Source organism: Salmo salar, chromosome 04 (assembly GCF_965601325.2).
Source record: "Salmo salar chromosome 04, fSalSal1, whole genome shotgun sequence".
In the NCBI taxonomy this organism is placed as follows: Eukaryota; Metazoa; Chordata; class Actinopteri; order Salmoniformes; family Salmonidae; genus Salmo; species Salmo salar.
The window spans coordinates 76,882,019-76,909,715 of NC_138294.1; the positions used below are offsets into that span (position 1 = coordinate 76,882,019).

The 27,697-nt window shown below is 43.4% G+C and overlaps 1 protein-coding gene across 4 annotated transcripts; it reads left to right on the forward strand.

Moving 5' to 3' along the window:
• The first annotated feature begins 485 nt into the window (after positions 1-485).
• On the forward strand, positions 486-27,697 carry LOC106603766 (protein c-ets-1-B). Of its 4 annotated transcripts, none has more exons than XM_082974723.1 (10): positions 486-790; positions 9,084-9,191; positions 9,315-9,395; positions 10,240-10,359; positions 15,453-15,653; positions 23,757-23,831; positions 23,981-24,211; positions 25,156-25,416; positions 25,553-25,671; positions 25,823-27,697. In XM_082974723.1, the coding sequence occupies exons 2-10, from the start codon at positions 9,185-9,187 to the stop codon at positions 25,934-25,936; spliced, it is 1,209 nt and encodes a 402-aa protein (XP_082830849.1). In that variant the 5' UTR covers positions 486-790; positions 9,084-9,184; the 3' UTR covers positions 25,937-27,697. The 4 variants fall into 4 exon arrangements, with proteins under 4 accessions (XP_082830849.1, XP_045573254.1, XP_014053298.1 ...); XM_045717298.2 differs by having other exon boundaries at positions 488-790; positions 25,894-27,697; XM_014197823.3 differs by lacking the exon at positions 9,084-9,191 and having other exon boundaries at positions 488-790; positions 25,894-27,697.

The window sequence follows — 27,697 nt, forward strand, 5'->3', positions numbered from 1 at the left end:
AAAACAAACTATAATGACACAGTGCAACATTTTCTACACACGTGCCTCATTCCTTGACCTGATGATGGACAAGTTGAATTTGACTGACTCCCAGAATACATCAATTATTAGATCATCTGTCTGCATTCACTCAGGCTATGGAATCCACATAGAAGTTTTCACCCTGGGATATTCCATCTATTCCATGTTATCAATCAGTCATAAACCAAACCAACTACTATGAAGTTGAACTAATGTATCGTTCTTTTTCAAGCTTGAGAAGGGATTTAATGTAATGTTATTTGTAGAACACGTATAGTTATTGGTGCATGACTCACCTTGGCATGGACTCACACTCGTTGTAAATCATTTAACGGTTTTATTTACCTAAAATTGCTCTGTTTATGATTAGTAATCTGACTGGCATCTGTAGAGTTTGTGGCCTCGCCTCTAATACGCGTCATGTGTCAAACCCTGCCTCTTTCAGCGAAGAGCGTACAACAAAATCATTAGGGGTGTTTGTTGTAGCTTTCAGTGGCGTACACGTCGTTTCAGAGGGACGGACTTATTACACACTTTTATGTCTAGAAAAATTATGGGGAATAATACCATTCGAAGTTGACAATAAAGGGATCGCAATCAAGATTCGCCCAGAGCTCGAATAGCCTACAAATCAATCAATTGAATAACTCATCAATCGGCAGCGGCTGGGACTGATAATTGGATCAACGTTGTGAAGAAGCTGCCGAGATGACGGTCGTTCTTGATATCAAACCAGCGTTAACTTTGATGAAGTCCGAAAAATTCGATTGTAAGTAGCTTTGTCTATTTATTTGTATTACTGATATGACATCTAGGCATACTTTGAGTTTACACAGTCAGACAACCACCAATATTAACCCTATTGCAGACTATTTATGTTGAGTGCCATAAAAATGTGTAGCATCAAAATGCCGTTTCATTTGATAGCTTTTATTCCATTTAGCCTAAGTAAATGGAGAATACGACTTTATCATACATGCATATATATATTTTTTTTATAACGCAACATTTTATTTTAGCTATGCACATAAGTGATGATTTAGGCGCGTATCAGTAATTGTGCACAACATTGTGAGAGAAAGAAAATCCATTAATTACTGGCAGCGTTCGATTAAGATTAATCGGTGCACCGGTCTATCCCTGTGACAGTGACCTCAAATCGAACAGTATAATCTGCGCTGTTCGGTCAGGTTGTCAACAAGGCATCATGGTGCATCGTTCAGAAATCTGTTTTCCATAAAATATATGTTCAAATTAGTTTTCATTGGGAATGCAGATAAAGCGTTTTTATCAAAAGCAATACTTTTTGCATGTGAAAACACAGAATCCTACTCATTACTCCAGGTGCTTAACCTATGTCACTTTTGTTTTGAGCCGACTTTGCCGTCGGCCAGAGCTCACCTTGCTCACGCGCGGGAGGCAGCCCGGTTCCAAAACGAATGCTATCACTTTTCAGACGAAATAAACTCCTTCCACCGGGGCAACCCAGGTCGGATAATCGAATCCCCTCACTAGCTAAAATCGACATGGATTGGCTTGCCTATTTTCTCAGATACCCTTTTTAGCAAAGGTTACTGACTAGTTTACACGTTCTTACCTGTTTTTAGATGTACTTGTTAGTTTTCTCTCATCAGTGTTATGATATCTCTCACATTTCCATAGTTGCCCTATTTGTCACCCATAGACTCAGTTGTCAATAGGTTGCCAACACTTAAATATCAGATTATGTAGTTTGCTCCCTTTCATATTTATTTTTCATATTCTACTTTCATTGATATGATTCAAACTATATGACTTCTCAGATATTTTTGCTCAAGACTGTTGCTCTGTCAATGCAGACGACAGAAAACGTCATGGAAACTAGGCTAGTCAACACCACATTCACACATTCTTCAACCACATTAAAGATTCAAGTGTGAAAACAGAGTACCGCACGCACACACACACACACACACACACACACAATGTTCATGTGATCAGCAGAGTGTGAAAGTGCTGATAGTTGCAGCATTGTCTGCAAAAGCTTGCACCATCCTGCCAACTCTCCCAACAACCAGCCTCTTCACTCAAGGGGGAGAGTTCCCACACTGAGTAACACAACCATGATACTTTGGTCATGTACTTGCTTTATTACACTTGTGCTCAGTGACAATGGTATTGTAAAAAAGCACTATAAAATAAGATGGGAGAAATGAGTTAGAGGTTGAATGTTATGTCTATAAGCCCTAAATGTCTAATGACGTTTGTTGTGATGGGTTTAGTCTGTCACATCTTTCAAAGACGTGTCGGGCTGGTAAGGTTCTGGCAGGTGTTGGACATCTAGAGCCTTTTCCACCACTTGGCATTGAAGTGACACACGTTACCTCTCTGGTCCTGGAGATGTCTCACTTAGGATATGTACACTAGTCACTGATGGGAATCTGTGTCCCCATCTGATCACTGCCTGTGATCACTAGACTTCTGGAGAATGTCTTTGCTTGAAGTAAGCCGATCAGCCAGGTACATGATGACTGAAACATTAGCTATCAAAATAAAGCCAGCTACTGTGGATAGGGGCCACACCTGTGGAGGCCGTGTTTACCTTTTAGATACTTTTTTGGGCAGGATGCCCCTGAATCAAAATGCAAAAATGATTAGAATGTTACATTTGTTTAAATAAGGGGTTCATGCTGAGACCAAAGTCTCTTTCAGATGATCACTGTATACACATCAATATACTCTATACCAGGGGTATAGAGTATATTGTCGCCCGCAGGCCTGGTCTAAAAATAGCACAACTCACTAGTGAGCCGCTCTGAAATGTAATTGTATTCTGTTGCTATTCTTTTTAATCACACTTGCATTTATATATATTTAAAAATGACTATCTTCATTATACATGAGTTTAGGTGAACTCTGACCTACTCTAGTTCAAAGGTCAGTATTGTGCGCTCGAAAAAAACAGTGCTCGTGGAGAGTAAGCTAGCGGGCGCAGCGAAGATGGTAGCTGAATGCAGTTTCTGGCGAAGTGCAGCTGGTTTAGCATCCAGTGCGACGAGTCCGTGGATAGCAGCAGTATAGCGCAGCTGTTAGTTTTTATCCGGATGGTGTTTGAAGATTTCTCCACAAGAGAAGAACTCCTGGCACTACTGCCCTTAAAGACAACTACGAGGGGAGTTGATATTTATAATACGGTGAAGGAGTTTTTCGTGCAGAAAAAGGTACCATTGGAAAAGCTGGTAGCGGTGACTACCAGCTTGATCGGCCGACATTCAGGTTTCATCGCTCACTGTAAAAGTGACCCAGACTTCCCAAAATGTCTGCATTACCACTGCATCATTCACCAGCAGGCGTTATGTGCAAAAGTGATCGGCTTTGAGCACGTGATGACTCCCGTTGAAAAAATCATAAACAACATCCACTCCAAAGCAAAACAGCACAGGATTTTCAAGGTGCTATTGGAGGAGATGTCAGCTGAATATGGTGACCTGCTGCTACACACAGAAATCCGATGGCTCAGCAGAGGACGAGTTTTACTTCGTTTTTTGTCACTTTTGGGTGAAATCAGAGTTCAAGCAGTCCAAAGGCGAAGACGTCTCACTGCTAGAGGACACAGAGTGGACACTTGACCTTTCATTTTTGACGGACGTTACTGGGAAACTAAACGACTTGAACTGCAAGCTGCAAGGCAAAGGTAAGACTGTTGTTGATCTGATAAGTGCTTTAAATGCATTCAAAGCCAAGATGAACATTTTCTCTGAATTTACAGAAAAAAAGGTGCTGCACTTTCCCTCTGTGCAGTCGGTGCTGAAAGACAATGCTTCTACATCTGAGACATTTGACAAAGTTGCAGAAAAGTACTGTGAAGTCATAAACAGACTTGGGCAAGAGTTTGAGAAGAGGTTTTGTGACCTTCATCAGCTTGAGCCATGTGTGTCCTTCATTTCCAATCCTTTCATGAATGTGGACACAACATTCTTTGCTGAGCAACTAAGTGCCACGTTCAACTTGGATGCTGGACAGGTGGAGATTGAAATCGTAACATTGCAAAATGACCTCCACCTCTAAGCCTACCAGGCTGCACCAAACTTTTGGTGCCTTGTTGACACAGAGAAGTACAGTGGAGTATGCACAGCAGCTATGAAGGTTGCTAGCCTGTTTGGTTGAACCAATCTCTGTGAATCAGCGTTTTCTGACATGAACTTCATCAAGAACAAACACAGAACACGCCTCACTGATGCACATCTGAAAGACTCACTCACAATTGCAGTGTCAAGTTACACACCAGATTACAATACACTGGTGAACAGCATGCAATGCCAGTCTTCCCACTAACAGATACCAGATGTTGTCAGTGGCAACATGGCAGTGCCATGGCGAAGTTGAATTAAAATATTGAAGAATTGTGTTCAATTTAAGTGTTAAAAAATGCAGCAGATTTGGTCATTAGTTCAAAATGTGACAAGATTTATTTAAAAATAAGTAGATTTTTCTAACATTACATAATTGATAACTTTTTGAAACAGTGCAACATAGTTCATGATTTGATAAAAGGGTTTGTCAGTGGCTAGTGAAAATGTGAAATTTTTCCTATGAAATGTAGTGATGTAAGTGGTCATCTGAAAATTTAACAATTACTGAGATTAAAGTGCTGAATATTGATATCTGTTTCCCACCTTATTGTCATTGTTGATAATTATTGTGAGAAACTATTATCGTGATCAGTGTCTTCACATAGATGAGTATCATTAATCATTATTAATAACGTATAACTAAAGGCAAACTGAGCAAATTTGTTATTTCAGAAGAGCGTATCAAACTGGTAGCCCTTCGTATGACTCAGTACCCATGAAGTAGCTCTGTTTCAAAAAGGTTGGTGACCCCTGCTCTATACTAATCAACATACACCAATGCATGAAAAGAAAATCACAGAAAAACAAACACATTCTTCACCAAAAGGTTCCTTAATCAGCCTTTTGAATTGCCCTAGAGGCACCAGTTAATTCAACTTTAGAGAGCCTTTATCATTCCACAAGTAAGGTACAGAAAAACTAAAAGCAGATTTACCTAACGCAGTGCAGATCGAAGGGATCTACTAAGTTAGCCATCCCTGAGACTGGGTCTGGAATCTTGTACATCTGTAAGTAAACAATTAAGTTACAGCGGAAGTTTATGCAGGAGGGCTTTATAGACAAAAATAATGCAGTGCATCGATCTACGAGACTTAAGAGAACCAGCCTTCTTTTGAAAACAGTGGCAGCTGCATTCATATAGATAATATTGCCATAGTTTACAGATGTAGGATCTTAATTTGATCACTTTTGTTGCTGAGATTTTGTGCAGGAAATCCAAACTTGTATTTTATTCAAGCTTTAAAAAGGATTCTACATTTTTATTTCCACTTTAAAATGTTAGACTTGATTTGAACTAATGAAAAATGTATCAACCCCTACAAAAAATGTCCATTAATTATAATTCACGTTTCCTATTGCTGCAAGATTATTTTCCTGCTGTAGCAAACTGGCTCAAATTAAGATACTACATCTGTACAACGCTTATGAATGTCGACTGAATATTTTTTTCTTCTGCTATTTAATGAAAGGTATGACTTATTCCTGTAAAATAAGCCCATCTTAATTAGGGCTCGGAGTCACTGCAGGTAGCCTAGTGGTTAGAGCGTTGGGCCAGTAACCGAAAGGTTGCTGGATCGAATCCCCGAGCTGACAAGGTTAAAATGTCGTCCTGCCCCCCCTAACCCACTGTTCCCCGGTAGGCCGTCATTGTAAATAAGAATTTGTTCTTAACTGACTTGCCTAGTTAAGTAAATAAAAATACCAGTATCGCAATATAATTTTTTTCCATGGCAAAAAATTAAAACACCTTTTAAAAACCTGCTGTATGTAAAATATGATTTACTCTATCTTGGAAAATAAATAAATGTGACTTTGGATGACAACATAATGTTTGTTTCCAACATTAGGGCTGTTTTCCTAAGGAAGTTAAATCTGCTTCGTTTCTTTGCCATGATACTGGTATCGGCCCTAATTTTAATTTTCTTAAGTAACTCAACATGCTTTTTGAAAGAGAGCTTTTAGTCAATCCAAATAACCGGATATTTATAAGCGGGGACACGATCAATGAGGGCACCATCCAATGTACATATGGATAAATGATCAGATACATTTTTACATGATTTGGAAACAATGTTTAATTCAAAGTCAAACACAGATCTTGAGTGATATTATTGCAAGATAATTTGAGTTGAAGTGAGCTATTTTAAGTTGTTTTTAGGCTTTCCTACGTGCATTCCATGTATTGTTTACTTCACGGGGCTGTCCGTAGTGCTTGTATAGCAATTCTAGGACAGCCGCGTAACTCCTCTTGTGGTAAGAACACGCAAGTCGTCTGTTATACTGTGAAAGGTGGCAGTTAAATATGAAATGGCCATGCCTCTACAGCTTTGGGTATCGTAATGAATGCCAGAGTCAAAAGGTTCGGGCGGGCCGGCAATGTTTTTTTTTTTTTTTATTATTTTGATATTTTTAGGACTTCGTCATGTGACCTAGTTAATTATACTGATAAAGTGACTTGATTAAATTTTTTTATAGAAAATAAAAAAAACTAGTCACACTTTGATGTGGAGTTCCAGGAGAGGAGGTAGAGGCATTGTCCGGCAAGGGTGGCTAGGTGAGTCATTCACGTGTCATGCGTGGAAGAGGGGGGGCTGCATTCCATTCCCTCTTGCTTGGCCCTCTTACACCCTGGCCTTGGTGTGCTCTATCCAAACAGTTTAGCTCTCTTGGCATGCCAGTGGATTGACTGGACTGCCTCATCCCGCCTTGTAACGCTTAGTCATAAAACACAGGGTGCGTCCCAAATTGGCATCCAAATCTCTATAAAGTGCACTTCTTTTGACTGAAGCCCTATGGGTTCTTTGCAATGTATAGGGTACCATTTGGGATGTAGCCACACTCCTAATCTGAGATATATTATCAGCTCTGAATGACAGCCATGCCAGAGAATGATTAGGGTTTAGAATGATCACAGAAACCCAAGCTGACTGGTAACTGGCATAATGGTTCTGTGTGATATTTTAACCAGACCACTGGGGTAACATGACTGTGTGTGGTTGAGGGTGTCACCTCAAGCAATACTCACAATGGGAGATCATTGCTCAGCCCATATATTGTGTGAGGGTGTGTTCTTGTTTCCCTCTCCCAGCACATGACACACGCGTGAGTCAGGCTTGGTGGTCCAAGAAATCCAGCAATGTCATAGAGGGGGTCAAACTAATTCAGTGTTTTTTTTCATTTTTTTCTCCTCCATCTCCCTAACCACTTATTCATGCTCTTTTGGATCTGTTTCATTTGAGTTTTTTTCCCCCAGAACGTCCTGAGGAAATGGTGGCTATCTTTAGAAACTAGATTTTCACCCCAAGTAATGTTATTATATGAAAGGTTTAATCAAAATGTAATACATTGCCTATATTGATTGATGCCCCTGACTCAAAATCTGTTTGACTCTGTCTTCTTCAGTATCCAAACAGACATCAGTATTTTTAAACAGAATTTATGATGTTTCTCGGCTAAATAATCTAAAACTGGTGATATCGCCCAACTTCGTTGACACATACAAAGAGAACAAAAGTCACAAGCTTTAGGCTAGTTTGCAATTCAAATTAACAGCATGTTTGAATGTGTCAGTAATGAGAAACTTCTTTAAACTAGGGCTGTGACAATGCCAGTATCCCAATTATTTTGTCAATAAAAAAATAAATACAATTTGGGGCAAAAAAGAAAACATGAAGCAGACCTAACTCTTTGGTCCTTTTAATAACCTGTATGTAAAATATTGTGTGCTTGGTAAATATAGCTTGGTAAATAAATGTGACTCTGGATGACAATATGAAGTTTGTTTCCAACATGAAGGCTGTTTTTCTAAAGAAGTTAAATCTGCTTCTTGTTTTGTGTCCTTGCCACGATACTAACTAGTATCTCTATACTGGTATCGTCCCGGCCCCAATATGAACCTACATGTTTTTAGCAGTCACCATCTCTGGTAGCATTCAAAACGAAAAATACACACCAACTAAATGAAGTTAGCAACTTTTTGGCAATTGAAACTATCTGCTTATTAGGTCATTGTTAATGATTTCCGGGCTAGTGCAGGCAGTGGTAATGTCCCAACAACTCTGACCAGGACTGTGTTGTACACCATGACTTGAGATTCCCACTTGGGCCCTTGTGACTTCCTGTGTCGCTGTTGGCAGACGGGCGGCCAGACTATCCCAGAGACATCATAGCAGGATATCCAACATGTGGTTCCCATTCCCTGTCTCTCCTTGCCACAGATTCCAGGAAATTTCCACAACTCTCTGAAAGAATATCGTAGGCTAGACTGGAGTGTTTGCCAGTGACATGTCTGGCTTTGATGGCTGCCCTTTTTACATTTTTTTTTAATCATGTTTTAGAACAGGAAGTTAAGGGAGGGACTGAATTGGATGGTGGGTGTTTTAGCAGTATGTGCGATGATTGGGATTTTCTGTATCAGGCAGGACAATAAAGTGTGCTGAGAGTACGATGAAACAAATCAACCTGCTCACAAACTTGATACTGAGGGGAAAAAACAAGTTCTCAGTGTAATTCTTCTCTCCTCAACCCTAGCCCATCAGGAACCAACCATGTGCTCTTCTGTTGGCAAGCCACAGAATGCAGATTTCACCCCCCCTGACCCCTGGTATGTTCAAAATGGAAACTGTTAATTATGTTCATGTTTTCGCTTGATGACTCTAGATAGACTGGCCATAGCCAGTGAGACTGACACTCATCAGTCTGACTGGTTTTAAGGAGGGTCTCTGGTGCATTTCTATCTACTGACATTAGTTTCAATGTCACCGGAGGGGATGGCTGCCGTTTAACCAGTTGTGCTATTGTGTTTTTCGCATTATTTGTCACTTATTTTGTATGTGGTATTTCTGCCACCGTCTCTTATGACCGAAAATAGCTTCTGGATATCAGGACAGTGATTACTCACCTCGTACTGGATGAAAATCCTTTTTTTTTTTTTTTTTTTCGGACGGAAAGGATTTACTTCAGACACCGGACAAGGTCCAAATCCCCGTCATTTGCATGAAGAAGAGACAGAGATATCGCGGAAGTAGGTCGGGGTGTCTTGTAAGGATCTGATGGCGAGTGAGTAATCCGGCTCTACCATCAGTCCTATTAGCCAACGTGCAATCATTGGATAATAAACTGGATGAGCTCCAATCAAGACTCCCAACGGGACATTAAAAACTGTAATATCTTATATTTCAGAGTCGTGGCTGAACGACGATATGGATAACCTACAGCTGGGTGGGTTTTCCGTGCATCGGCAAGATAGAACAGCTGCCTCTGGTAAGACAAGGAGTGGCGGTCTGTGTCTATTTGACAATAACAGCTGGTGCACTAAATCTAATTAAGGGACTCTAGGTTTTGCTTGCCTGAGGTATATTATCTCGTGATAAGCTGTAGGCCACACTATTTACCAAGAGTTTATCTATATTTTTCGTAGCTGTCTATTTACCAGCACAAACCGATGTTGGCACTAAGACCACACTCAACGAGCTATATAAGGCCATAAGCAAACAAGAAAACGCTCATCCAGAGGCGGCGCTCCTAGTGGCTGGGGACTTGAATGCAGGGCAACTTAAATCAGTTTTACCTCATTTCTACCAGCATGTTACATGTGCAACCAGAGTATAAAAAAACTTTACTTCACACACTGATGCGTACAAAGCTCTCCTCACCCTCCATTTGGCTAATCTGACCATAACGCTATCCTCCTGATTCCTGCTTGCCTCTCTGTTTATTATCTATGCATAGTCACTTTACCTACATGTACATATTACCTCAACATTAAATATATCCAAGATGGTGCTTCTGTCTCTCTGGTTTCGGGGACAGGGACAGGCACAGTGGTGCTCTCAAGCATCAGGGCAAGGCCCCTTTTCACACTGTTTGTGGTATAAACCACTGTGTTTGGGCCACGATGAGTCGCTGGAGAGGACATACTCGGGACGTTGTGACATACTAAACAAGTAGAACCGTCAATGCATTCATTTAACAATGTTTTGTTATTGTCTACTCTACTACTAATGTTGCCTGGAACCCAGTTTACAGTATAGTGTCAGATTGGTGACCAGGGTACTAGCATTGAGGCTGTGTGGGGCTGATTTGTCTTTTTTGTTTGTATTGGCAGATGTGGACTTCAGTGACGTGCCCCTGCTCACCCCGGGGAGCAGGGAGATGATGTCACAGGCCCTGAGGGCCACGTTTAGTGGCTTCACCAAGGAGCAACAGAGATTGGGCATGCCCAGAGGTAAGTCCACCCCCCCTGCACAGCATTCAGAAACACACTGCCTGTGGCACCCAAAAAAACAGGTCCCTGTTTAGGAGAGCACTACAAAGTTAAATGTTCAGGGCCCAAATTCAAAAAGCATCTGAGTTAGTTTGCTGATCTAGGATCAGTTTGCATCTAAAATCACTGCTATTCTGAGACGCTTTATGAATATGGGCCCAGATAGAAATTAATTGTGTAGAACAGATGTCTGTACATGAAGTACAGTGCTTTTGGAAAGTATTCAGACCCCTTAACTTTATCCACATTTTGTTACGTTTCAGCTTTATTCTAAAGTTGATTATATTGTTTTTTTCCTCATCAATCTACACACAATACTCCATAATGCCAAAGTAAGAACAGGTTTATAAATGTTTGCTATTTTATTACAAATAAAAAAACGGAAACATCACATTTACATAAGTATTCAGGCCCTTTACTCAGTACTTTGGCAGCGATTATAGTATCGAGTCTTCTTGGGTATGACACTACAAGCTCGGCACACCTGTATTTGGGGAGTTTCTCCCATTCTTTGCAGATCCTCAAGCTCTGTCAGGTTGGATGGGGAGTGTCGCTGCACAGCTATTTTCAAGTCTCTCCAGAGATGTTTGATCACTCCTGCATTGTCTTGGCTATGTGCTTAGGGTCGTTGTCCTGTTGGATGGTGAAACTTTTCCCTAGTCTGAGGTTCTGGGCGCTTTGGAGCAGGTTTTCATCAAAGATCTCTCCTTGATCCGTTCATCTTTGCCTCGATCCTGACTAGTCTCCCAGTCCCTGCCGCTGATAAACATCCCCAACGCATGACGCTGCCACCATGCTTCACCGTAGGGATGGTATCAGGTTTCCTCCAGACATGACGCTTGGCATTCAGGAGATAGTTCAATCTTGGTTTCATCAGACCAGAGAATCTTGTTTCTCATGGTCTGCGAGTCTTTAGGTGCATTTTGGCAAACTCCAAGTGGGCTGTCGTGCCTTTTACTGAGGAGTGGCTTTCATCTGGCCACTACCATAAAGGCCTGATTTGTGGAGCGCTGCAGAGATGGTTCTCCTTCTGGAAGGTTCTCCCATCCCCACAGAGGAACTCTGAGTGACCATCGGGTTCTTGGTCACCTCCCTGACCAAGGCCCTTCTCCCCCGATTGCTCAGTTTGGCTGGGCGGCCAGCTCTAGGAAGAGTCTTGGTGGTTCCAAACTTCTTCCATTTAAGAATTATGGAGACCCCTGTGTTCTTGGGCACCTTCAATGCTGCAGACATTTTTTGGTACCCTTCCTCAGATCTGTGCCACGACACAATCCTGTTTCGGAGCTCTACAGACAATTCCTCATGGCTTTGTTTTTGCTCTGACATGCACTGTCAACTGTGGGACTTTGTATAGATCGGTGTGTGTGGTTCCAAATCATGTCCAACCAATTTAATTTACCCAAGGTGGACTCCAAGTTGTTGAAACATCTCAAGGATGATCAATGGAAACAGGATGCACTTGTGCTCAATTTGAAATCTCATAGCAAAGGAATACCAATGTAAATAAGGTATTTCTGTTTAATTTTTTTTTTTTTTATCAATTTGCAGACATTTCTAAATGTGTTTTCTTTGTCATTATGGGGTATTCTGTGTAGATTAAGTTTTTGAATAATTAAAAAAACCTTATTCTAAAATTGATTTAACTTATCGAAATGTGGAAAGTTGAGGGGTCTGAATACTTTCTGAAGGGACTGTACAGTGAGGGAAAAAAGTGTTTGATCCCCTGCTGATTTTGTACGTTTGCCCACTGACAAAGAAATGATCAGTCTATAATTTTAATGGTAGGTTTATTTGAACAGTGCGAGATAGAATAACAACAAAAAAGTCAAGAAAAACACGTCAAAAATGTTATAAATTGATTTGCATTTTAATGAGGGAAATAAGTATTTGACCCCCTCTCAATCAGAAAGATTTCTGGCTCCCAGGTGTCTTTTATACAGGTAACGAGCTGAGATTAGGAGCACACTCTTAAAGGGAGTGCTCCTAATCTCAGCTTGTTACCTGTATAAAAGACACCTATCCACAGAAGCAATCAATCAGATTCCAAACTCTCCACCATGACCAAGACCAAAGAGCTCTCCATGGATGTCAGGGACAAGATTGTAGACCTACACAAGGCTGGAATGGCCTACAAGACCATCGCCAAGCAGTTTGGTGAGAAGGTGACAACAGTTGGCGCGATTATTCGCAAATGGAAGAAACGCAAAAGAACTGTCAATCTCCCTCGGCCTGGGGCTCCATGCAAGATCTCACCTCGTGGAGTTGCAATGATCATGAGAATGGTGAGGAATCAGCCCAGAACTACACGGGAGGATCTTGTCAATGATCTCAAGGCAGCTGGGACCCTAGTCATCAAGAAAACAATTGGTAACACACTACGCTGTGAAGGACTGAAATCCTGCAGCGCCCGCAAGGTCCCCCTGCTCAAGAAAGCACATATACATGCCCGTCTGAAGTTTGCCAATGAACATCTGAATGATTCAGAGGACAACTGGGTAAAAGTGTTGTGGTTAGATGAGACCAAAATGGAGCTCTTTGGCCTCAACTCGCCGTGTATGGAGGAGGAAGAATGCTGCCTATGACCCCAAGAACACCATCCCCACCGTCAAACATGGAGTTGGAAACATTATGCTTTGGGGGTGTTTTTCTGCTAAGTGGACAGGACAACTTCACCGCATCAAAGGGATGATGGACGGGGCCATGTACCGTCAAATCTTGGGTGAGAACCTCCTTCCCTCAGCCAGGGCATTGAAAATGGGTCGTGGATGGGTATTCCAGCATGACAATGACCCAAAACACACGGCCAAGGCAACAAAGGAGTAGCTCAAGAAGCACATTAAGGTCCTGGAGTGGCCTAGCCAGTCTCCAGAACTTAATCCCATAGAACATCTGTGGAGGGAGCTGAAGGTTCGAGTTGCCAAACGTCAGCCTCGAAACCTTAATGACTTGGAGAAGATCTGCAAAGAGGACTGGGACAAAATCCCTCCTGAGATGTGTGCAAACCTGGTGGCCAACTACAAGAAACGTCTGACCTCTGATTGCCAACAAGTACTAAGTCATGTTTTGCGGAGGGGTCAAATACTTATTTCCCTCATTAAAATGCAAATCAATTTATAACATTTTTGACATGCGTTTTTCTGGATTTTTTTGTTAATCTGTCTCGCACTGTTCAAATAAACCTACCATTAAAATTATAGACTGATCATTTCTTTGTCAGTGGGCAAACGTACAAAATCAGCAGGGGATCAAATACTTGTTTCCCTCACTGTATATGAATTGTGTCAATTTTATAAATTTCTGAAATGTTTTGCACATTTTACACACACACACACACACACACACACACACACACACACACGGGTCAATCCAAGTTTTTGATGAAACAGAGCAATACCTGCCATATTTCTTTTTCTGAGGCAAATTTTTTGACCCAGCAGGAATGTGCTGCCTCAAGTGTTTACAACATGCCGGTGGCAGCTGTCTGTCAAAGCCAAGTTGGTTGCAGTGGTGTAAAGTACTTAAGTAGTACTTGAAAGTATTTTTACTTAAGTTGTTTTTTTGTGGTCTGTACTTTACTATTTATTTGACTACTTTTACTACACTACATTCCTAAAGAAAAGGATCTACTTTTTATTCCACACATTTTCCCTGACACCCAAAAGTACTCGTTACATTTTGAATGCTTAGCAGGACAGGAACATTGTAATTCACAAACTTATCAAGAGAACATCCATACTGCCTCTGCTCTGGTGGACTCACTAAACGCATGCTTCATTTGTAAAGGATGTCTGCATGTTGGATTGGATTTAAAATGAATTAGAAAATTTGTCTGTATGCTTTGCTTAATGTAAGGAAACATTATTTGTACTTTTACTCTTGATACTTAAGTATATTTTAGCAATTACATTTACTTTTGATACTTCAGTATATTTAAAACCAAGACCTTTACTCAAGTAGTATTTTACTGGGTGACTTTCACGTTTACTTGAGTCATTTTCTATTAAGTTATCTTTACTTTTACTCAAGTAGGACAGTTGGGTACTTTTTCCACCACTGGTTGGTTGTTAAACCAACTTGCAATATACCTCGACATGACAACCCATTCACTCCCTTCAGAGCAGGCATGAGACCATGTGACCTTGTGGGAGAGTTGGAGGAGCAGCCTGTTAAGAGTAAACAAACGTGTGTGGCGTGGATAGACAGTGAGTCACTCCGTCTAGGGGGTGTCTGTTAATAAGCGCCTATGAGTCTCGGCAGTTGCTGAGGAATTTTGGTGCAGGGAGTTAACTTTATCTGCCAAAAACTCTAAGGATTGGGATTCGGTGCGAGAGGGTTATAACATCTGCTAAACACCACACTATACACAAGTGTGTATATAATGCTCCTCAAACAGTTTTGAGAATACATTTTATTTTTGACTTAAAGCCGGAATCCCTATTTGTGAAACGGCTACATGCGTTTTAGGATGTTACAGCAACAAAGTTAGTTCAAACAAAACAGTTTTTTCCCCCTCAGACATCATTGCACGCGCTCTAGAACAGCAGAGTTTTTTTAATTTTTTTTTAATTTCACCTTTATTTAACCAGGTATGTACTGCGAATAGTTTTTTCCACAATGCTGGATGCCTGTTTCTCCAACAAAAACATGTGCTGGCACTGTTTCACTTATGCGGATTTCAGATTATGGTTGACCTGCTCCCAGTGTCAAACCGTTGCTGTCAGTGTTTTGTGGTATTTTGTACAAAAAATGTGTTATTTCAAGTTTAAAGCTGGATGTACACTATTGCTCCACAGATGATGCATTGTCATGAATGATGCACAATTTATCATTAATAATAGCAAAATGCTTTTATTTTATTTTGTCACTGTCCCAGCCTCTTGCTCTGTTTTGGCCCTTGGCAGAAATACTGTATTGATCCAACACTGTAGAGGGTAACTGTTAAGTAATCAACGTATCTGCATACACAGCGACATATGATCCAGATAGTTAGTGAATACACAGGGATCACACTAAGGAAGTTTTTGATGTTACACCCCTTCCTCCTCTGTGTCCAGACCCCAGGCACTGGTCAGAGAGCCAGGTGGGCCAGTGGCTGCTGTGGACAGTGAATGAGTTCAGCCTGAAGAGCGTGGACCTGCACCGCTTCCGTATGGCCGGGGTAAGCCTCTGTGCCCTGGGGAAGGAGTGCTTCTTGGACCTGGCGCCTGACTTTGTGGGGGACATCCTGTGGGAACACCTGGAGATGATGCAGAGAGGTAGGTAGCACCTATGTCATCGCTAGGATAGCAACAGATGGCTTTTTACATTTCTATTAGCATCATTACTAGGCCAGCAACATGCAGTAGCCTATGGCTATTCATAGCATTGCTAGGCCAGCAACATTTAGTTAGGCTATTAGCATCATTGCTAGGCCAGCAGCATACAGTAGTAGCTGTACAGTAGTAGCCTGTGGCTTTTAGTATCAATGTTAGGCCAACAACGTCCATTAAGGCTATTCGCTTCATTGCTAACCCAGCAACTTCTAGTAAGGCTATTAGCATCATTGCTAGAGTTATTAGCATCACTGCTAACCCAGCAACATCCAGTAAGGTTATGGGCACCATTATTATTTATTAAGGGTCAAAAGCTGAATAACATATGCACATCCAGGTACTTTCCGCAGGTGCTGGAGCAAACTCATGGAAAACACCTCACTGCTGCTCCACACCGCACACTGCTGCTCCATGCCTAATGAAGACATAAGGGTTGAAATGTTGTTATAAATAAATATCACATTTACATTTACATTTAAGTCATTTAGCAGACGCTCTTATCCAGAGCGACTTACAAATTGGTGCATTCACCTTATAATATCCAGTGGAACAACCACTTTACAATAGTGCATCTAAATCTTTTAAGGGGGGGGGGGTTAGAAGGATTACTTTATCCTATCCCAGGTATTCCTTGAAGAGGTGGGGTTTCAGGTGTCTCTGGAAGGTGGTGATTGACTCCGCTGTCCTGGCGTCGTGAGGGAGCTTGTTCCACCATTGGGGTGCCAGAGCAGCGAACAGTTTTGACTGGGCTGAGCGGGAACTGTGCTTCCTCAGAGGTAGGGAGGCGAGCAGGCCAGAGGTGGATGAACGGAGTGCCCTTGTTTGGGTGTAGGGCCTGATCAGAGCCTGAAGGTACGGAGGTGCCGTTCCCCTCACAGCTCCGTAGGCAAGCACCATGGTCTTGTAGCGGATGCGAGCTTCGACTGGAAGCCAGTGGAGAGAGCGGAGGAGCGGGGTGACGTGAGAGAACTTGGGAAGGTTGAACACCAGACGGGCTGCGGCGTTCTGGATGAGTTGTAGGGGTTTAATGGCACAGGCAGGGAGCCCAGCCAACAGCGAGTTGCAATAATCCGGACGGGAGATGACAAGTGCCTGGATTAGGACCTGCGCCGCTTCCTGTGTGAGGCAGGGTCGTACTCTGCGAATGTTGTAGAGCATGAACCTACAGGATCGGGTCACCGCCTTGATGTTGGTGGAGAACGACAGGGTGTTGTCCAGGGTCACGCCAAGGCTCTTAGCACTCTGGGAGGAGGACACAAGGGAGTTGTCAACCGTGATGGCGAGATCATGGAACGGGCAGTCCTTCCCCGGGAGGAAGAGCAGCTCCGTCTTGCCGAGGTTCAGCTTGAGGTGGTGATCCGTCATCCACACTGATATGTCTGCCAGACATGCAGAGATGCGATTCGCCACCTGGTTGTCAGAAGGGGGAAAGGAGAAGATTAATTGTGTGTCATCTGCATAGCAATGATATGAGAGACCATGTGAGGATATGACAGAGCCAAGTGACTTGGTGTATAGCGAGAATAGGAGTGGGCCAAGAACAGAGCCCTGGGGGACACCAGTGGTGAGAGCACGTGGTGCGGAGACAGATTCTCGCCACGCCACCTGGTAGGAGCGACCTGTCAGGTAGGACGCAATCCAAGCGTGGGCGGCGCCGGAGATGCCCAGCTCGGAGAGGGTGGAGAGGAGGATCTGATGGTTCACGGTATCAAAGGCAGCAGATAGGTCTAGAAGGATGAGAGCAGAGGAGAGAGAGTTAGCTTTAGCAGTGCGGAGAGCCTCCGTGACACAGAGAAGAGCAGTCTCAGTTGAATGCCCAGTCTTGAAACCTGACTGATTAGGATCAAGAAGGTCATTCTGAGAGAGATAGCAAGAGAGCTGGCCAAGGACGGCGCGTTCAAGAGTTTTGGAGAGAAAGGAAAGAAGGGATACTGGTCTGTAGTTGTTGACATCGGAGGGATCGAGTGTAGGTTTTTTCAGAAGGGGTGCATCTCTCGCTCTCTTGAAGACGGAAGGGACGTAGCCAGCGGTCAAGGATGCGTTGATGAGCGAGGTGAGGTAGGGGAGAAGGTCTCCGGAAATGGTCTGGAGAAGAGAGGAGGGGATAGGGTCAAGTGGGCAGGTTGTTGGGCGGCCGGCCGTCACAAGACGCGAGATTTCATCTGGAGAGAGAGGGGAGAAAGAGGTCAAAGCACAGGGTAGGGCAGTGTGAGCAGGACCAGCGGTGTCGTTTGACTTAGCAAACGAGGATCGGATGTCGTCAACCTTCTTTTCAAAATGGTTGACGAAGTCATCCGCAGAGAGGGAGGAGGGGGGGGGGGGAGGGGGAGGAGGATTCAGGAGGGAGGAGAAGGTAGCAAAGAGCTTCCTAGGGTTAGAGGCAGATGCTTGGAGTTTAGAGTGGTAGAAAGTGGCTTTAGCAGCAGAGACAGAAGAGGAAAATGTAGAGAGGAGGGAGTGAAAGGATGCCAGGTCCGCAGGGAGGCGAGTTTTCCTCCATTTCCGCTCGGCTGCCCGGAGCCCTGTTCTGTGAGCTCGCAGTGAGTCGTCGAGCCACGGAGCAGGAGGGGAGGACCGAGCCGGCCTGGAGGATAGGGGACATCAAAGGATGCAGAGAGGGAGGAGAGGAGGGTTGAGGAGGCAGAATCAGGAGATAGGTTGGAGAAGGTTTGAGCAGAGGGAAGAGATGATAGGATGGAAGAGGAGAGAGTAGCGGGAGAGAGAGAGCGAAGGTTGGGACGGCGCAATACCATCCGAGTAGGGGGAGAGTGAGAAGTGTTGGATGAGAGCGAGAGGGAAAAGGATACAAGGTAGTGGTCGGAGACTTGGAGGGGAGTTGCAATGAGATTAGTGGAAGAACAGCATCTAGTAAAGATGAGGTCAAGCGTATTGCCTGCCTTGTGAGTAGGGGGGGAGGGTGAGAGGGTGAGGTCGAAAGAGGAGAGGAGTGGAAAGAAGGAGGCAGAGAGGAATGAGTCGAAGGTAGACGTGGGGAGGTTAAAGTCACCCAGAACTGTGAGAGGTGAGCCATCCTCAGGAAAGGAACTTATCAAGGCGTCAAGCTCATTGATGAACTCTCCAAGGGAACCTGGAGGGCTATAAATGATAAGGATGTTAAGCTTGAAAGGGCTGGTAACTGTGACAGCATGGAATTCAAATGAGGAGATGGACAGATGGGTCAGGGGAGAAAGAGAGAATGTCCACTTGGGAGAGATGAGGATTCCAGTGCCACCACCCCGCTGGCTCGATGCTCTAGGGGTATGCGAGAACACGTAGTCAGACGAGGAGAGAGCAGTAGGAGTAGCAGTGTTATCTGTGGTGATCCATGTTTCCGTCAGCGCCAGGAAGTCTAGGGACTGGAGGGTAGCATAGGCTGAGATGAACTCAGCCTTGTTGGCCGCAGACCGGCAGTTCCAGAGGCTGCCGGAGACCTGGAACTCCACTTGGGTCGTGCGCGCTGGGACCACCAGGTTAGAGTGGCAGCGGCCTGGGCAGCAGCTACACTTCCTGGGGTCCAGCAACATTAGGGTGGTTAAATACAATTTAAAGATATTAGATGACATTCATCGCCATTTACCCATTGTTGTCTTAGCTCTCCCGATCAACACCTGTGATTGCTTTATGCCTCTCTGTCAATATGCCTTGTCTACTGCTGTCTCGGCTAGTTCTTATTGTTTTATTTCACTGTAGAGCCCTCAGTCCTGCCAACATGCCTTAGATGGCTCTTTTGTCCCACCCCACACACATGCGGAGACCTCACCTGGCTTAACTGGTGCCGCCAGAGATGAAACCTCTCATCGTCACTCAACACCTAGGTTTACCTCCACTGTACTCACATCCTACCATACCATCATGCATGTTAACATCAGAAGCCTCCTCCCTAAGTTTGTTTTAGTCACTGCTTTAGCACACTCCGCCAACCCTGATGTCCTAGCCGTGTCTGAATCCTGGCTTAGGAAGGCCACCAAAAATTCTGAAATTTCCATCCCCAAGTACATTTTCCACCAAGATAGAACTGCCAAAGGGGGTGGAGTTAGTTTGCAGAGTTCTGTCATGCTATCCAGGTCTGTGCCCAAACAATTCGAGCTTCTACTTTTAAAAATCCACCTTTCCAGAAATAAGTCTCTCACTGTTGCCGCTTGTTATAGACCCCCCTCAGCCCCCAGCTGTGAATGAATTGTCCCCCACTTATCTTCAGAGTTTGTACTGTCAGGTGACCTAAACTGGGATATGCTTAACACCCCGGCCTTCCTACAATCTAAGCTAGATGCCCTCAATCTCACACAAATTATCAAGGAACCTACCAGGTACAACTGTAAATACGGGCACCCTCCTAGATATCATCCTGACCAACCTGCCCTCTAAATACACTTCTGCTGTCTTCAACCAAGATCTCAGTCATCACTTCCTCATTGCCTGCGTCCGTGGTCAAACGACCACCTCTCATCACTGTCAAACGCTCCCGAAAAAACTTCAGCGAGCAGGCCTTTCTAATCGACTTGGCCCGGGTATCCTGGAAGGATATTGACCTCATTCCGTCAGTAGAGGATGCCTGGTTATTCTTTAAAAGTGCTATCCTCACCATCTTAAATAAGCATGCCCCATTCAAAAAATGTAGAACTAAGAACAGATATAGCCCTTGGTTCACTCCAGACTTGACTGTCCTTGACCAGCACAAAAACATCCTGTGGCGTACTGCATTAGCATCGAATAGCCCCCGCGATATGCAACTTTTCAGGGAAGTCAGGAACCAATAGATTCAGTTAGGAAAGCTAAGGCTAGCTTTTTCAAACAGAAATTTGCGTCCTGTAGCACTAACTCAAAAAAGTTTTGGGACACTGAAGTCCATGGAGAATAAGAGCACCTCCTCCCAGCTGTCCACTGCACTGAGGCTAGGAAACACTTACCACCGATAAGATAATCGATAATTTCAATAAGCATTTTTCTACGGCTGGCCATGCTTTCCACCTGGCCACCCCTACCCCGGCCAACAGCTCTGCACCCCCCCGCAGGAACTTGCCCAAGCCCCCACCCCACTGCTCCTTCACCTAAATAGCTGATGTTCTGAAAGAGCTGCAAAATCTTGACCCCCTACAAATCAGCTGGGCTAGACAATCTGCACCCTCGTTCTAAAATTATCCGCCGCAATTGTTGCAACCCCTATTACTAGCCTGTTCAACCTCTTTCGTATTGTTGGAGATCCCTACAAATTGGAAAGCTGCCACGGTCATCCACCTCTTCAAAGGGGGAGACACTCTAGATCCAAACTGTTACAGACCTATATCTATCTTGCCCTGCCTTTCTAAAGTCTTCGAAAGCCAAGTTAACAAACAGATCACCAAACATTTCAAATCCCACCGTACCTTCTCCGCTATGCAATCTGGTTTCCGAGCTGGTCATGGGTGCACCTCAGCCACGCTGAAGGTCCTAAACGATATCATAACCGCCATCGATAAAAGACAGTACTGTGCAGCCGTCTTCATCGATCTGGCCAAGGCTTTCGACTCTTGTCAATCACCGCATTCGTATCGGCAGACTCAATAGCCTTGGTTTCTCAAATGACTGCCTCGCCTGGTTCACCAACTACTTCTCTGATAGAGTTCAGTGTGTCAAATCGGAGGGCCTGATGACCAGCACTCTGGCAGTCTCTATGGGTGTGCCACAGGGTTCAACTCTCAGGCCGACTCTTTTCTCTGTATATATCAATGATGTTGCTCTTGCTGCTGGTGATTCTCTGATCCACCTCTATGCAGACGACACAATTCTGTGTACATCTGGCCCTTCTTTGGACACTTATCAAACCTCCAGACAAGCTTCAATGCCATACAACACTCCTTCCGTAGCCTCCAACTGCTCTTAAATGCAAGAAACTAAATGCATGCTCTTCAACCGCTCGCTGCCCGCACGCGCCCGACTAGCATCACTACTCTGGACGGTTCTCACAGAGAATATGTGGACAACTACAAATACCTAGGTGTCTGGTTAGACTGTAAACTCTCCTTCCAGACTCACATTAAGCATCTCCAATCCAAAATTAATTCTAGAATTGGCTTCCTATTTTGCAACAAATCCTCCTTCACTCATGCTGCCAAACATACCCTCGTAAAACTGACTATCCCACCGATCCTCGACTTCGGCGACGTCATTTACAAAATAGCCTCCAACACTCTACTCAACAAATTGGATGCAGTCTATCACAGTGCCATCTGTTTTGTCACCAAAGCCCCATATACTACCCACCACTGCGACCTGTATGCTCTCGTTGGCTGGCCCTCACTACATATTCGTCGCCAAACCCACTGGCTCCAGGTCATCTATGTCTATGCTAGGTAAAGCCCCGCCTTATCTCAGCTCCCTGGTCACCATAGCAACACCCACCCGTAGCATGCGCTATAGCAGGTATATTTCACAGGTCACCCCCAAAGCCGACCCTTCCTTTGGCCGCCTTTGCTTCCAGTTCTCTGCTGCCAATGACTGGAACAATTTGCAAAAATCTCTGAAGCTGGAGATTCATATCTCCCAGTCTAACTTTAAGCATCAGCTGTCAGAGCAGCTTACCGATCACTGTACCCGTTTCCACAGCCAATCTGTAAATAGCCCACCCAACTACCTCATCCCAATGTTATTTGTTTTTGCTATTTTGCACCCCAGTATCTCTACTTGCACATCATCATCTGCACATCTATCACTCCAGTGTTAATGCTTAACTGTAATTATTTCGCCACTATGGCCTATTATTGTCTTACCTCCCTAATCTTACTACATTTGCACACACTGTATATACATTTTTTTTCTATTGTGTTGACTTTGTTTGTTTATCCCATGTGGAGCTCTGCTGTTTTTGTCGCACTGCTTTGGTTTATCTTGGCCAAGTCACAGTTGTAAATGAGAACTTGTTCTCAACTGGCCTACCTGGTGAAATAAAATTGAAAAAACATTACATTTCAGTACACTTTTCACAACACATTGTGTTCCCTCAGGCCACTACTCTATTACTGCATGTCTACAATACAAAATCTGTGTCTTGTCATGTGTATGTGTGTGCCTGTGTCTTCACAGTCCCCGCTGTTCCATAAGGTGTATTTTTATCAGTTTCTTTTATAAATATGATTCTACTGCTTGCATCAGTTACCTGATGTGGTACTCTGCGCCTCTATAGTCTGTTCTGGACTTCGGGATTGTGAAGAGACCTCTGGTGACATGTCTTGTGGGATATACATGGGTTTTAAACGGACAGCTTGGTGCATTCAGCATGTCAATACTTCTTACAAAAACAAGTAGTGATGAAGCCAATCTCTCTACTTTGAGCCATGAGAGATTGACATGCATATTATTCATGATCTCTTTGTGTATATTTAAGGGCCAGCCGTGCTGCCCTGTTCTGAGCCAATTCAAATTTTCCTGGCACCTGACCACACAACTGGACAGTAGCCCAGGTGTGATAAAACTAGGGCCTGTAGGACCTTCCTTGTTGATAGTGTTAAGGTAGAGCAGCGCTTTATTATGGACAGACTCCTAGCTACTGTTGCATCAACATGTTTTGACATGACAGTTTACAATCTAGGGTTACTGCAAGCAGTTTAGTCTCCTCAACTTACTCAATTTCCACATTATTCATTATAATATTTGTCCCAAATACAATTCGTTTAGTTTTATAAATATTTAGGACTAACTTATTTCATGCCACCCATTCTGAAACTGACTGCAGCTCTTAAGTGTTGCAGTGATTTAACTCACTAGTAGCTGACGTTTAGCTACCACGGCAGCAGCAACATTTATTGCCTACTTTGTCTATATTAACAATTGCCAGCTATATTAGCATAATTGCTAGGCTATCGAGAGACTACGGCTATCATCAGCGCAAAATAGTTTAACGGACATCAACCTATTGTATAAAACGTGTTAGCATTCGATCCCACAAACATTGATATTTTACTGTGGCATTGTTTAGTTGGTGTGTATATATATATATATTTTTTTTGTGTTAAAGCAGAGATGGGGGGGGGAAAGGGTACCATCATAACTAACATGTCTTTCTTGGTAAAGATGTGAGGAATTTCCCCGTCAATGGCTTGATGTCCACATTCCAGGAGTCTCGGTTCACTTATGACTACTTTGCCAGTGAGTATAGCTTCTCTGCCTCTGCCCAAAACACAAGAGACACAACTATTGTCCAAATCATACTGTCCATTTTATAATGGCGAGAAATATCATTACTCCCTTTTTTGGGAGAGAGAGATGATGTTTCTCCCCCCAATTCTTCTCCATAGACTATGGTACTGAACGTGCCCAGTGCATCCTTCCATCGGACACCTCAGAGCCAGGCTTCATCACAGAGTCCTATCAGACACTTCTACCAACCACCTGTGAGGACCTGCTGTCAATCAAGATTGAGAACGGAGATTCTATTGGCCCATTGGGTCCTAAGCAGGGGGACTACCTCACAATCAAACAGGAAGTGGTCTCCCATGACAACATGTGCATGGGGCATGTCATTCGAGGTAAGACCACAGTCAAGTAATATATTAACATATGCCATTTGGCAGATGCTTTTGTCCAAAGATATTTACGTGCGTACATACATTTTTATTTTTATTTAACCAGGTAGGCTAGTTGAAAACAAGTTCTCATTTGCAACTGCGACCTGACCAAGATAAAGCAAAGCAGTTCGACACATACAACAGAGTTACACATGGAATAAACAAATATATATATATATATATAACAGGCCATGGTGGTGAATTACAATATAGCAATTAAACACTGGAATGGTAGAATGTGCAGAAGATGAATGTGCAAGTAGAGATACTGGGGTGCAAAGGAGTAAGATAAATAAATAAATACAGTATGGAGATGAGGTAGATTGGATGGGCTATTTACAGATGAGCGATGTACAGGTGCAGTGATCTGTGAGCTGCTCTGACAGCTGGTGCTTAAAGCTAGTGAGGGAGGTAAGAGTCGAGGATCGGTAGGATGGTCAGTTTTACGAAAGTTATACATGCATGCATACATTTTATTTTATTGACCTCAGTGGAAATCAACCCACGACCCTGATGTTGCAAACACCATTTTCTACCAATTCAACCACATTCTCCTCCAACTTAAATGCTATAGAAGACATCATGGGAGAATGTTTGTGTGCTATATGTAATATTCTCTCGGACATTGAATGTATGACATTTTAGCCTGGTAGATTCAGATTTAGCAAGGAGATCATTAAGGACATTGTGTGAATGGATATTCTTCACTGTGATGCAAATGAACATATTCAGTTTTATGATCCTCATTATAAATACCTGGTGGTTCAGTATTGCACACGGTAGCAAATATTTTGCAGCAGAATATTTAAAAAAAATAATTGGTTCAGGTAGTGCCTCCATGCTTCACTTTCAAAATGTTTTCCACCAACTGAACATGGCCGTGGTGTTCCACTCTTTCATCCCAGGTAAAATTGGGGGCCAAGAATCCTTTGAGAGTGTGGAGAGCCTAGAGGCTTGTGAGAGTCTCACCCAGTCCTGGGGCAGCCACTCCCACTTCTGCAGCCTGCAGCGCGTGCCCTCCTACAACAGCTTTGACTCTGACGACTATCCGGCCACGCTGCGTGGCCACCCGGCCAAAGGCACCTTCAAAGACTATGTGAAGGCACGAATGGGCCCGACCAAAGACAAGTCTGTCATACTGGCGGCGGCTCTTGCGGGATACACAGGTGTGTGTTTATGTAACCCAAGAATGCATAACAATTGCTGACTACCTGGTAGAAAAAGGTGACCATGGTATTTAATTGAATCTCAAAGAAACAAACAAGTAATAAACTGTAAGGTTCCTTGGTTGTGCTTCCACAGGAAGTGGTCCGATCCAGCTGTGGCAATTTCTGTTGGAGCTTCTGACCGACACTTCCTGTCAGTCGGTCATCAGCTGGACGGGAGATGGCTGGGAATTCAAATTGACCAATCCCGATGAGGTGAGAACATCCCTTCTGCTTAGGCAACCAGGGAAGTGTCAAGCAACACTTGATTTGATCATCACTTTATTCTATATCCAGCTACTAATTCACATTGACAACACCTAATGGAATAGACAAAGTTAAAAGTGTTTGCTTGATCTTGCCATAGGAGATTGGGGATGAGGTGGATCAAGATAATTTGACCGTCTCCCACCTTCCGTCCTCACTCCTCCCCTCCAGGTGGCTAGGCGCTGGGGCCAGAGGAAGAACAAGCCCAAGATGAACTATGAGAAGCTGAGCCGCGGCCTGCGCTACTACTACGACAAGAACATAATCCACAAGACGTCTGGCAAGCGATATGTCTACCGCTTTGTCTGCGACCTGAACGGCCTTCTGGGATACAGCGCAGAGGAGATTCACGCCATGCTTGACATTAAGCCGGACACAGGAGAGTGATGTGTGTGTGTGTGTGTGTGTGGTCTGGCACCACCAGGTAACATACATGCTTGTGTAGGACAGGGGTTGCCAACAGGTGGCCTGTGGGCCCAAAACCGGCCCTCAAGTGATTTTATTTTTCTCCCCAAAGTTGAGTTTTTAGAGGGATTTTAGTTTTTGGTCAAAAAAGCCAAATCACCAGGAATTCAGCAAAAAAAGTTAAATTTAGGAAATCTGTTCCCAAGAATTCCATTTAAAAAAATGTGATTGTGTCTCAATGTAATCAAAGTAGGAAAGGATTATTTTCAAATACTCTTTTTATTAGAATTATGTTCTGGCAAAAATCATCCCAAGGTTGAATCTAGTTGCCTACCGCTATTGTTGGAGATCATGATGAAAGCAATTACAATCTGAAAAAAAACATAATGCAAATACAATCAGACTCCTGTCAAGTTGCTGAAGACAATGGAAGCGAGTTACTTGGACATGGCCATCACCCAAGGAGGTTAGAACATTTTATTCAAATGGAGCACATGGTTAAAAAATGTACCCTTTGGGACCAAAGACTGGTGTTATTCCTGTGTTCAGTATTGTTCTTTGGAAACCACATTGACACAAAAGGCCAATGCTTGGCTGCTAAAATGGCTGTCAGTCTCAAAGCAATGACTCTACTCTTACACAAGGGGCTACTGAAGTCCTTTTGAATGAATGATTTGTTTGAGGACTGCTACAGACATCCAGGGTATGGAGGGCAACACTAGTGCTCTATATATCTATCAAAGCCACCACTGTCATGTTTCCACCTGCCAAAAATGTCCAATTTGTCATATTTCCCTGACCAAAGACATGCCTTTTTTTTATACTGCACAAGCCATAATTCACTGTCTCGACATGCTTTGTCGTGAGTTCCCCTAAATGTAGCAAGAGCTTTCACATTTCTACTGTTACCCTGGGTTGTATTCACTAGAAAATAAATGGAAGAAAACAGACCGAAATGGGAGGGACTACCTGAACCTGTCCCATAAAGTCATTTGTGTTGCAAATTCTTTTGCTACAGGTTGTTGTGGTGTGCCCTATTGAATACGAATATGGTTAGAAAGGTGTGAATTGCTCTCATATTTGAGGGAACCAAACCCTACAACCAAATGCTATCGCAAGGTCTAGAAACAGAAGTTCAGAATTATTTTACAGCATTTGTGTATCATTTTATAATGTAACGGAAAGTTTTATTTAAAAAACAGTATCAAATATATCTTATGACTTTTAAAATGACAGACAGCTGGTCCTATGTGTGGGTCTGGATTCATAAAGCATCCCTGAGTAGGAGTGCTGATCTAGGATCAGCTTTTCCCTTTTTTTAAGTTATTATGAAGATTACATTGAAAGAGGGGCTGGCTGGCTGATCCTATATCAACTCTTAGTCTGAGACACTTTGTGAATACGGGCCCAGGATTAAAAAAAAGGCGGCAGTATCCTCTTTCTTGCTTTATACAAACACAAGATTTCTTGGGCTGAGCCTGGCCCATCGCTGAACATTAAGAGCAGAGCTTTTATTATGATTGTACATGAGAATGTTGTATACCAAACAGTATAAACAAAACTAACTTGT